Below are 13,516 nucleotides of genomic sequence, written 5' to 3'. Positions count from 1 at the left end.
TGAAGAAGAGAAAGGGTACAGTCTGTGGGAAACAGAGCCAGTAACCTGCGGTCAATTAAACACGACTACGACTTTTATTGAGTACCTCACATCAAAATGTGTGCTGTTTCACAATTTCTTTGGTCTGCTTAGGCTTTAGAATAACTTTGATCATATGATTTGGGCAGGGGTGTTAAACTGATCTCTGAAGATTTCTTAAGACTTTTCAGCTGAGTCGGCGAAATTACTAGGAGATAAGTATGAGAGAGGAATCCTTATAACAATCCAAGGAGCAAAGAAGAAGGTGGAAAAAGTAATGACAGAGATGCATTTCTCTGTTGATTTAACAAACTCTTGCCTAATTTGACCATACTTATTCTTTTTATTTATTCTGATTTAAGAAAACACACATACATAAACACTGGGTGCTCATTCTGTGTTTTTACCTTACCACTGCCTATGACAACATGGGGTCTGTTTTCTCTTGAATTGAGCATTGAGAATGATAACTTTAACAATCAAGTGGTAAATTTATATTAATAGGAGGTAAATACTCAAATATTTACCTAAATTTCATGGAAAGTCTTTGTAATTTGATTTACTTAAAAATTGGCCATATATTCCTCTTGTTAGCTATAACATTGCATTCAAAAAACATTGTCCCAGTACCATTACTTTTTTTTTTAAAAAAAGGAATTTTATTAACAACGTTTCAAAATACACACAGAGATCAGTATAATTGATACCTGATTTTTTTATAAAATCCATTATAAAATTGTGGTTACTACACAGCAAGACTGAAGTGTATCCTGTTGTCTTAAATTTTCTAAAAGCATATAATAACTTTTATCTTTACAACAAATTAAATAAGAATCTTAACTCAATTATATAAAATAAACTCTAACCTACAGTGTTAAATGATCCTAATTGTATGTAAGAGACCTCAGATTTAAACACAATACCCAATCTAATTATATTTCAAACACATTAACAGGCAGAGCGGCATAGCATTCTACTGGAAGGGAACTTCTTAGGAGATTTATTACTTAAATTATAGAAAGAATATTTGGTTATAGGATGGGTTCTTGCATTTACAAGATTAGTCTTTCCATGTAATGACCATATAATTTGTGTTAGGAAATAGATTTCAGTGCCAGTAAATGATACTACAGGTGAAATGCTATTATCAGCTAGCTATGTAGAAAAGTGCACTGGACTAAACTCAGAGTTGTCACCCAAGCTACATAAGTAAATCTTCTTTAAATAAAGCTCCACTATACATTTAAATACACTTTAGGTTAATTACTGGTCTCTCATTCTTGTATATCTTATCATTGGTGTTAATTTTGATAAAATACGAAACAAAAGCTTTTATGTGTAGAAAAAGATAAAAATATTTATGGATATGTTTTTTATTCAAAGTCATTAAATGTATTCTGATATTTAAAAATAAGAATCAATCTAAATGCCTGCTTTGAGTCTTCAGGTATGTAGCCCTCTAAAGTTCTTTTAATCTCTAAAGATAAAATAGAATTATTTAAATTTCACAGAGGAACCCAGTAACCCAGACACTCTTGAGAGCAAAAGAGCTACCATTAGTAATGAGCTGAAGAAACCAGCTGTCTCTTTCATACCAAAGGGCACTGATAATTAGCTGTGGCCTGCCTCAAGTTTCTTCCGTATCTTCCTTTGAATTTTTATTGATGCATTTGATTCCAGACACATCTCATATCTACTACTGCTTCCAAATTTCTTGTATCTCTCTTCAAGATAACAGAGGTGAAGTACAACTTCCCATATTTTAATTTGAAGGACACATCAACTTGTTTTGGTGTTGCTATTATGCAGGGATAATAGAGTACACACATTTGTTCACCAAAATGAACAACCGAAGTCTTCTAAAGTGAAAATCAACATATCCTAATGGTCAATCCTTTCTAGGCTCGAAGATACTCTCTTCTTAGTCTTCTTTTAGTTTAGATACTATTTCTACTTTTTTGTTTATCATGGAATCTTTTTTTGCATCTGTGTCCATGGTCAACATGGATGCCATGGAATCTCTTTCATTGGTTCTTTTTATCCATTCATATTATCCAGTCCTGATAAAGCTTCATTCTTCATAATTGACTGATGGCCTTTATTTGCTAGGCTCTTGGAATAATGAGGATAGTACTAACTTTGTCTGATCCACCTTCTTTCTTCCAGTTAGCAGTTGTGGTCTAGTGATTGATGCCAAATATATAAAACCCAACTTATTTCCTTCTAGTATCACAACCTTTAAAGTTTAATTTATACTGCTAAGATTTTATCAAACAAGACCCAATGTGCAAATCAGGTTCCACTGTGCAGCAGTCTCGTTCCTCTTACCCTTAGATTCTTGTTGCGGGAGGTCCTTCTGCTCCTCCAGCCAATAGCCGCTGAGATACCAGCCCATTGGGACGTAATCTCTCTCTTTAAAAAAGCGGCCACTTCCCTCCTCACTCTTTTTTTGCTTGCTGCTCCGTTTCTGGCGACTAGACTCCTTCCTGATTGCGCAGAGGGCTATTGTCAGGGATGGTGATCTCTAAGTTTTTTCCCTTTAAATAAATACCACCCTATTAATCATAATTCCAAACTGGTGTGGGATTGTTTGTGACTTATGCCTTCAGATTCTCATGTTTACAAGGGTGAATCTTGTTCTACAGTTGGGTATTTGAATTTCTGAAGGGCTCTACCATTCTTCAGATTATAAAGGTACCCCTTGTCTGTGTAGAAGGTTTGTACCATGTGCTTTAGATTGTACATTTAATTGCCTTTGGACATGTTGGAAATTGGTATGTGTTACATAGATGTAACTACATGGCAGACCTGAATTTCCACCTCAGGTGAGCTTCACTGAGGCAGGGAATCACTTACATTAACACAAGTCATTTCTGGAGAAGCTAACATCATTCTGTGATTCTACTTGGAGAGAACTCCTGGAAGCTTATGCATTAATTCTTCTGGAATTTGTGCCATGAGCACTTTGTTGCTGTTCAAGGCAATTGAACAGCAATAGTATGTATGTTGAACTTGTCCATATTGGATTCATAATCTCAGTTGATGAGGATGACTGGCCAGGTCTCTTCCACTTCATGTGATACCCTTTAGCTGACCAGATGAACCTCTTTCCACCCACGTACTAAATTCCCCAGTTTTCCAGAGGACCTAGCTGGAAATGCAGACAATACTTTGACACCCTATATTGTCACTGACTCTAATGCTGTCAATGCAGACTACAAAAAGAAATACTTCAGCAGCCACTCAAACACCAGAGACAATAGAAAATATTAAATATTGACAAGAATGAGATAGAGGAAGCTATCAAGAGAGCAAAACACAGGAAGGCCCAGGAATACATAATATCATGGTGGAGGAGCTGGAGGTGGCTACACTAGACTCAGGGTCCAAGGTGCATCTCAGACTCGTCAGAGAGATGTAGGAACACAAAGTGACTCCCATGGAACGGAAGCACTCTGTCATAATTCCCATACAAAAGAAGAAGGACAAGCTGGACTGCTCAAATTACAGGGGCAGTAGTTTGTTGTGCCATAGCAGCAAGATCTTCTCCATTATCCTGCAGAGGATCAAAGGCAGAACAGAGGAAATCCTACCAGAGTCCCAGTGTGAATTCAGAGCTAATAGGAGCAAAACTGAGCAGATCTTCGCTTGGAGGCAACTGGCAGAAAAATACAATGAATTTGGAAAAGACTTATATGTCTGTTACATCGATTTTGAGAAGACATTTGATAGCATTTGGAGGAATGGACTTTGGGAAAACAATGAGGTTCTACAGGTACCCAGAGAAAACTATAAGAATACTAGAAAATGCCTATAAAGATACCTTGCGTCAGTCAAAGTCTGTGGAGAACTAAGCGATCGATCAGTTTAAGACACTCATAGGAGTGCTGCAGGGATGCTTCCTCTCAATATTACTTTTTAAGATATTTCTGGAATTAATAATAGCAACAGCCCTGGAGGATGAGAAGATAGGCATTCAGCTAGGTGGTGTGTGAATTAATAACTAGTGTTTTGCCGATAATACAGCTCTACCTGCTGAAAGTCCAAATGAGCTTCAGGCCATGGTAAATAAACTGGTGGAAGTTAGTGTAAACATTGGAATGAACGTAAATACCGAGAAAACTGAGATACAGCAGCACATGGGAAGAGAGCACAAGGATTTTAACATTGTAATAAAGAATCAGAACCTCAAGCAAACAGCCAAGTTTGTCTCCTTGGGAAGAAACCTCAGTCCAAAGGAGGGAACTATTTCAGAGGCCAAGAGGTGAACAGAGATAATGAGAGCTGCATTCCAGGAACTAGGAAAGGTTTGGTCAGCAAGAGACATAACAACAACAAAATTATAGTATATGAGACACTTGTCTTGAGCTGCCTTCTTTATAACCCTGAACTGGAACAATGAAACACTCCTTGGAATAGAAGCTGGATGTGTTTGAGATGGCATGTCTCAGGAGGATTCTAGGCATCACGTGAAGACATAGGCTGCGCAACGATGACATCAAGAAACATCTCCATCTACAGAAGAAAGTAACCTACAGGATATGGCAATGATGCTTGAGATAACTCGACCATGTTAAGAGAATGAGTGACGGAAGGTATCTGAAGATAGCACTGTTTGGAGGAGTGCATGGGACAAGGCAAAGAGGAAGGCACAAAAAATGCTGATAGACAGTATAAAGGAAGACTGAAACCTTGTGTATGATAATAACATAAGCATTGCTGGGGCATAAATGATGATGATGATGATGATGATGATGATGATGATGATGATGATGATGATGATGATGATGGTGGTGGTTGATCACAGTTGTGGGTACAATCAAATGCTGGGTTCTGTGATTCTTGATTAATCGCCGATTCTGAAAATGGTCTAATGAATCCTAAACCTATACTACTTAATAATAGTTAATAATTTCTAACTTGAAAGGAATGAGGTACACTAAGGAGGGAAATGACACATTGGTATGTATGAGAGTGAATTTTCAGAGAGGACTTGGTAGAGAAAAGTCATCATGGGTTTGGAGAGTACCATCTTATAGGCTGAGGTCCAGATGGGCTGAACAGGGGAACAGAAAAAGTCAACTAGTAAAGTGTTCTCTTTCCATTTCCTGGCCACCATGATGTACGATGTTCCTTTCTGCCATGAAGATATGACTCCTCTGAGACTGTGAGCTAAAATAAATACTCCTCTTAAATGATTTTCCTTGGGTGTTTGTAACAACAATGAGATTTGACTAACATGCTACCTTTCCTGCTTGACTCTTTGATTCATGTTCATATAGTGGTTCTTCCTTGGAGTGTGTCCTAAATAAACTCCATGCATCCTAATTTTTGATTAACTCATGATACCAGAAGAATCCATGATGCTTCTGAGTCAGTTAACGTATTAGCTTTGACCAAGAGCTCTAGCATCTTTATTCATAGAAAGCCTTGGTCTACACCCTCTATTCCTTGTCTCTCCTACATCTATCTCCAAGTGATTTTTTAAAATAAATATCCATGTGGATAAATTGACTCAATGATAATTATTTTAATTTGCATAAAATAGTTTTCTGGTGCTTAAAATAGGATAACAACTTGTCTCATCTGTTCTACTTTAGATCCTATCATTTAGAAGTAAAATGTTCAATAGCTAGATATTTATTCTTTTGTTTCCCTCAAGATATTAAAAAGGTATGAGCCCTTATTCTTGATACTGACTACAAAGGATCAGTGAAGAATGGTAGCAGGACGTTCTCAGAGAAAATAGAATGCATCTTTCCTTTCTTCTACTTAGATGGGGATAGGCATACATCCCATTACAGAGGGAAGAAATTAGTAATAAAATTGCTGAAAAGATTAAGTAGCTACATGATAAGTCACTGCCAAAAATAATAAAACCTCATATGGGTGTTTTTATTCAGCTCTCTTGATACTTTTAATGATAAATTGAAATATTTCTTGAAACAAGCAGAATTCTTTTTTTGACGTTCACCTCACAGTAATCCCAACATAATGTAACTCTAAACGAGATTACTAACTGTATTCATTCTTAATTACTTTCATTCATAAATTATATACATATATTCTTTTTTCCATTCTGTGGCTAAGTACATGGTGCTTAAAATAGAATAACAACTTGTCTCATCTGTTCTACTGTGGATCCTATTATTTAGAAGTAAAATGTTCAATATTTTACTAGATATTTATTCTTTTGTTTCCCTCAAGATATCAAAAAGGTATATGCCCTTATTCTTCTTGATAAAGGGAAGGATTTATTTTGTTCCACAGTTTCAGACTGTTCATTATTTCATGGTGAGAAAGGGAAGTTATAGCGGTAGAAGCATGCTGTTGAGACTCTTCATCACTTTATATATTTGAAGGAAAGGAGATTGAGCTAGGATGGGAGGCAGAGCCTGACAAGAAACCTCAAGGCTAGTCCCCAATGACCCTCTTCCTCCAGCTTTGCTCCATATCCTAAACAGTCCACAATCTCCCCAGACAAATCTATCAGCTAGAGATAAAGGGCTCAAGCCCATGAACCTCTGGTGACATTTCATATCCAAACCATAAAGCGGGTTTTCTTCTGTATTTTGAAAATTGACCCAGAAAACTATGACACTGAGTCTTTGGGTGGAATAGTTATTCCGTTTGAGAATGACAAAGCCAAGTCCAAGAAAGCAATTCCTTCCTGTGTTGACAACTGCACCTGTAATTTTGTGGAATGAGGTATCATACTGACTAAATTACAATTATTATTTATAGGACTGTGATGTACCTCAGCATCAGAGTCCCTTACTAGCCTCACAAATATACTTTTTGTCTTCATAAAATTATGAATCAGATATGAGAGTGAATTGTGCCTGTTACAATCATTAATTAAATAACATTTACCAACAAGAGTAAAGTAAAAAAAGATAGAACAAAGCTATCAACATTTGAAACTGCTGCTGAGATTTAGCTGCTTATAAGATTAAGCAAGAACACTGAGTTTGGGGGCATTCATATAGAACAATGTCAACATTCTGAAACGGATCCCTGTAAGAAAACATTGATGCCATGATTTCTTTCATTCTTTCATGAGGAATATAAAAAAATAACATTTTGTTTTTATATTCAAGCCATATTACTACAGCTTCCCCAAACTCCTATTTATTTTATTCATTTGTTATCTTGAGACAGTTCTTAGTGTTCAGACTAGTTTAGAACTTGCTATATAGTTCAAACCTGCTTGAACTCTGCATGTTCCTCTCAGCCTTCCAAGAACCGAAATAAACTATCACACTTCCATTCCGTTTAGTGGAGTTTGTTCTGCATCCAAAAAAACAATTTGGAAACAAAACACTCTTAGCTCGCAAAGTGTATACCTTTAAGCAAAATATAAATATATCATGGGAACTAAGGATGAGATTGAATATTCTCAAAGGTTTAACACCATGTAGGATTCTGCCTTCCTCTACCCCTGAAGCAGGGCCTCCAATTGTGCTAGAGATCTGGCATCGGCTTTATTCAGGATCTTCAGTTTTGGCTACACATAAGATGTTTATCTCTTCTGAGATTGTCTTCCCTGTGCAATTCTGCTACGTGCCCTCATTTGCAAGAGAATCTGCATAAAACTCCCTTGGTCCTTCTCATCACTGTCCTCAACCCTGTTCCATACAAGACAATTAGAGAATGAAAAGCAGCAGAAGCCCTAATGGTCTCTGGAAGCCTACATAAGAATATCTCAGAACAAAGCAGACACTTCAGATGGTTTGTGCCATTAACAAAGTTGTGAAATTTGCGAGAAATGTGGGACCAGAAAACTCTTTCTAATATTTTCCAGATTCATTGTCTCTAATTCCTCATGTCCCTAGTCGAACTTTAACTTAATTATAAAACAAAATCTATAGCTGCAGCTCCAGCCTGAGGGTAGAGTCTGCACTACTAATCAATGTCAATTCCCTGGGTCCAATTTAATTACAAAGCAACATTTGGTACAGCTGCTAAACACTTACCAGGTGACCACAGGATGATACGGGAGCAGGATTTACAAGTCTCTAGTCTCGCTCACACACTTTCAGCACAGCTATGGATCAGTCATGTACAAATTTTAGCAAACTCTTAGATTTATTCTAAAGATTTGCTTAACTTTGTCTATCTCTGTAACTGAGCCTAAATTACACCTTTGACAAATTAGTATTGGCTTCAGTGTGTACAAGGTCAATGTACTGATGGAAGAGATATCCTAGTAAGGAAAAGCTGTGACAATTGGACAATATATGCACACCTCTTAGCTGATTTAATTCATTTTTTCAGTAGACAAATGGAAACGAACTCACACATTTTATGAGATACTAACTTCTGTTTTACTTGTAACAAACAGTTTTTTTGGAGTACAATTAGACTTATCTAACGTATTTCTGCTTCTTAAAAATAATCCATAAAAAGGAAAAGATATGATTATTTGTATTACTAAAACTTTTCAATTTTAAAAAAAAATTAAAGTTAACCACTGTTATTATTTAAATAGGTGGCCCCTCCCTTATATAAACTATTTTCAGTTTGCATAATATTCATTAACATATTTGCATCAAACAAGATAAGTCTGATTATTTTGTGATAGGCTAACATGGTGGCAGAAATTTGATGATTAATTCACTTCTGTTGGACTTTTTTTGCTCTATTCAAATACTCATTCTGCAATCCCTGGAATTCTTTGGATTTTAGAAGGGCAAGAGAAGTTATTTGAAAAGAGAAATGAAATTAAGAAGAGGTATTAAAAGGAGAGTTAAATATTGCTGATTGATTTTCAGCAATTGAGACTATAAAGTGAACTCAATTCAAATTAGGGTTTGAAGTGTGAGTTCTCAGTCTGGTTCAAAGATTATTTCTTTCTTTTGGTTTGCTTTTGCGTGTGCTAGGCTGAGAGTGCTGATCTTTGTCTCCTTTCCTTTCTGCTTCAGAGCAGAGCAGGGGAAAGCTAAGGACAGGATCATCATACCTTGATGTACTTCATAAAACAAAGCAGGGCACAGAAATTCATCCTGAGAGATCTGGAGCAATAATCTTCTCCATGGTTCAATTTCAAGCACCTGCTGAGACTCTACCCCGTGTTGCCCTGTGTGGAAACTGCAGACTCTGGACAGGATGACCTATTATGTTTCAGTGAAAAGCTAATTTCAGTGATAGCAAGTCTGTTTCTCACCTCAGAGAGAATTCTTCTTACTACTGAGCAGTGACTGAGACACAAGAGGAAACAATTTTCTTGCTGGAAGAAAATAGGATGGAAGGAATTATGACGACTGCCAGATGCTGCAGTGCCCCTCTGGGGGCCCCAGGATGCTTCCACATATGCTGCAGACAGCAGAAACTGTCAGACCATGGGACTCTGGGGTTCAGTGCTCACACTTCACTGAGATGCAAAGTCATGGGATTTGAGAGTGAGCAGGACTCTTAAAGATGATCTGTCCAGAGGGTTTAAACTGTGACTTTGAATGTCCTATGATTCAAATATGGCTCAAGAATTGCTGAGTGTAGGGAGTTCTCTCCCACAGAGGATCATCATTCTCAGGAAGAATGCAAATGTCTTATATCACATCAAGAAATAGTATTTTCCTACATAAAAACTAATAAGTCCAAGGTTGTATGTTGGTTGACGAAAAGAACTTTGTGGACAGAAACCCTCTACTGGCTAAACTGAACAACTGGAAGGGAGGGGACACTGATTTAGATGCACTGTGTTGTGGTAGGCCTTGCAACATGTGGGTTCAGAGACTAAATTATATCATTAAGACAGATCTAATGGTAATAAAGGAGTTCAGAGTCATGCCAATGATCTTTTTGATTATTTACATTTAATAAGCAAGCAAACAGAATATTACTTAGAAAATTTTGCCTTTCCTTGTTATTTTAAAATTTGTTCTTTAAAACATTCTTCCACTGATGTTATTTTTTCTTATTCAACTTCATCTGCTTTACTTTCCAAGTTAAAAGTACTGTGTCTATGGATAGTGGAATGGGTAGAGATGATGCGGTAGATACAAAATGGAATATTTCATCCATAAAGAATAATTAAATTATTTGCATGAAAATGTATACAACTGAAGATAATTGTATTATGTGAATTATGTCAGTCTTAGAAAGACAAATATCACAAATTTTGGATCATTTGTGGATTCTAAACTTTTATAGAGATCAATAAAATCTTATATGTCTATGTGACACGAGACCAGAAAGCAGTATGAGTGAAAGAGACTAACAGGAGGGGGGAGGGGGAAAGAAAGGGAGAAGGATTACTAATAGGGGTAAATGCACAGAAGTGTACTTATGAAACTTAGAACCATGTATTACAAATATATAACAATCAAAATATTATTAATAAAATGCAAAATAAAATTAATACTTTGGGTAGTTAGTGAAATATCTATACGGAATAGCAATAAAAAAGAGAGAGATTCATCTGATAGTAACATAATGTAAAATCACATCCATGCTGAGAAGCTTTATGATAAACTATGACAAAGCTTATGTCTTACCATCACTGTTGATGCATACGACCTCCTGAACTTGAGTGCCAGACCCACAGTCTTTTCCATTATCTGGCTCACAGTCTCCAAGTCTCACTGCTTTCCAGTCATAGCAGGATGGCTCTTCACAGGGAATGGCTTCCAGTAAGTGAGGGCAGTTTCCAGTTGCCCCCGAACCTCCAGTGGGCTCATTCGTAATGCGCCGCTTCCTTAGCTTGAATCCTGAGTCATTAGGGAAGGGAATAAATTTATTGTTAATGCCAGAGTTCTAATATTTCAGAAAGATGATTTAAATCTCAGAGTGAATGCTAGATGAAGGTAGAAGGAAGAGTCATGAGGGAATTGAGTGACAGTGTATATATCACCAAATTGAAATATAATTTGGGACAACCAGTCATTTATTGATAGAAGAAAGAGAGGAAGGAAAGGAGAGATGGAGAGAAGGGAAGAGGGAGGAACCGAGAACGAAGGGAAAGCAGGAAGGAGCAAGAATCAAAATTGTTTATGGTTCAATTATTCCCCTCTGCCCCTTTCATACCGCTGCATTCTCTCCCACACGTAAAAGCCCCTTCTACTGGCTAAGGTCTTACAGTAATTTTCCAATTTTTATGGTATTTAGACATAAGTGCACATATTTAAAGGTTTCAAGCTAACATCATAAATGAGAGGAATGATACCACATTTGTCTTTCTGGGTCTGGTTTACCTCACTTAGAAAGAAGTATTAAATGTTGTGAAGGGATGGAAGAGTAGCACAGAGGAAGAATAGATTAACTAACACAAGACCTTTTGAAAATTCATATGGAAACTTAGTGGAAAATTCTCCTAAAAAGATTCACATATAAAAGAGTTTAAATATAGTTATTCAATAATAGAAGGCTATTCCGGCTAGTCATCACACACTGTCACAAAACACCCAGCCACAAGAATGGACTTTCTTTTTTGAGATTGACGGCTACTGGGTGTCATAGATTCTCAAACATGATAGGCTTGATGGTAAGACACTATGTAAGTAGCAGACCAGGAGAATCTATGCTTGTATCAGTCTGGAAACTTTAGACACACTCAAATATTCACAGAATGTGCTGTGCACAGACCCCAAAGAGAAATAGTAGCCATCTATCTTACCCAGCTTTGAACCCTGAAAGATACAATAACTGGTCTGGCAAGACATGTCCACTGGTTCAATAGTGACATAACTATTACGGAAGTAACAAACCACTTTCTGATTGGATTTCAGGCCCAGTTCACATAAATGAAACCCATATTTGGCAAATTATCGGGGTCAAGAAACTATAGCTATGTATGACATTAGGGGAGAACCTGAAACTATTGTTCTGTTAAATGGACATAGTATTAAAACAACCCCTTATGATTTATCATTGCACCCAGAGAAAAACAAATCTCTAAACTCTCATCAGAGAAGCCTCTGCAGTGGATAGTGATTAACACAGAGATTCACAACTGACCAAAGGACAAAGAATAAGACTCTAGAATGCTCAGTCCTAAATAAGGTATCTGAGCCACAGCCCCTTCTCCCCAGCTCATCAATCAGTGTGATAGAGGGGCCAGAGGTGGTGAATGATGATTCCAAAGAAACAATGTTTTCCAAATACAACATGGCAATTGTTCATATGAACTTATGGCAGGTTTGACAGAATACAAAGGATGCCACCATTTCCTACCTTTTCTCCCTTGTTGGTCATTACAGTTTTCATAAGTACAGGGTCCCCAGGCAGACCAAGGTGAAACCTCACATTCAACTGGACAAGGAATGTGACACAGCTGCATGGTGCTAGGAATAGGGCCACTGCATAATTTCGAGTCCACTGGTTTGGAAGCTGTTTGGAGAAAAATACGGACATCTCTTAATACTTAGACAAAGATAGATGTTATGGTCGATACTATAATTTTTATGTGTGTGCAGAGGAGAGAATTTCAAGATGTGTCACTAAGATATTATCACAAGATTTCTCTATTTGCTGAGAATAAACAGAGGACTAAGGGGAATGAAGAGGCTAAGTGAAAGAAAGAGAAGCACATCATCAAATAAAACTGGACTTGGAATCTGATGAATTGTGTGGTTTATAACTGATGGGCATTGGAATTAGTAAAACAAATGCAACTCTTCTAACTATCAAAGTAATTCTACAGATGAATCTTAAACTTTTACATCCAAAGTCTAAACAGAGTGGTTTTTTAGAGGACTGATCATGGTAGGAAAGGGCACATAACTTTACTAAACATGAAAAAATCCATTTATTGGCTTCTGGTAGAACAAAATCCTTTCTACTCTGGCCTACTGTTTGCAGAGATGTCACTTGAATGCAGGGGAAAAGAAGATCCAATGGTATTACCCTTGATTTTCATGGTGAAGTTGATCCAATGATTCTCCAGAAAAAATGTTCACCCTATTATCTTAATATCTGCAAATCTAAGAGCTGCTAAGGAGTCTGATTTACTGTTATTTATGCTTAGTCATAAGTTGGTCAAAAATAAGTAAATGTTGTTTGCCTTTTTATCATTTTTCTTCTCTAGATTTGATAACTGCTGTTACCTTTCTTTGTACCTACATATATTAGACAGAAAATGTAAAGATCTATCCATAGATTATAATAGATACAATTGGTTATACTGACTGGTTAAGATAAATGAGCCAGGAAGATATATAAAGTTCCATGGACAGGATAGAAAAATTATATCTGTGTTTATTATCTGTCACCTGTTGTTTGCCATTAATAGCTATAATTACTATCACTTCAAAAATGTTTTCACTACGTCTTCCTTTAGAAAAGAGAGTTTAACTCTGATAATTTGGATAGCCCAATCTTATAGAATAAGGACTTAAATGAATGGTGCTGGATAGTACTCGTTATTGTGAGAGAATATTGTCAGTTTCCAACTATGCAAGACTGCATCTAGATACTCATAGGGAACTAAAATAATTTAAGCTACTTATCTAACTTTTAAATAAAAGTACTTAAAATGTTCATGTGTTGTTGAAACTGTAAG

At 36.6% G+C, this 13,516-nt stretch overlaps 1 protein-coding gene across 1 annotated transcript in view; it reads right to left on the bottom strand.

Moving 5' to 3' along the window:
• The window catches only part of Thsd7a (thrombospondin type 1 domain containing 7A), a 402,007-nt gene that overhangs the window by 122,158 nt on the left and 266,333 nt on the right, over window positions 1-13,516 (bottom strand). The window contains exons 5-6 of the mRNA XM_050145877.1: window positions 12,190-12,345; window positions 10,515-10,727 (exon numbers count right to left, since the gene is read on the bottom strand). Coding sequence (XP_050001834.1) covers window positions 10,515-10,727; window positions 12,190-12,345 — 369 coding nt within the window. The remainder of the gene's footprint in view (window positions 1-10,514; window positions 10,728-12,189; window positions 12,346-13,516) is intronic.

The sequence above is a fragment of the Alexandromys fortis genome, unplaced genomic scaffold (assembly GCF_014885135.2).
Source record: "Alexandromys fortis isolate MF-2015 unplaced genomic scaffold, M_Fortis_MF-2015_v1.1 scaffold_34, whole genome shotgun sequence".
Lineage (NCBI taxonomy): Eukaryota > Metazoa > Chordata > Mammalia > Rodentia > Cricetidae > Alexandromys > Alexandromys fortis.
The sequence above is the reverse complement of the archived record's forward strand: the minus strand, read 5'-3'. Positions and strand labels throughout refer to the sequence as shown.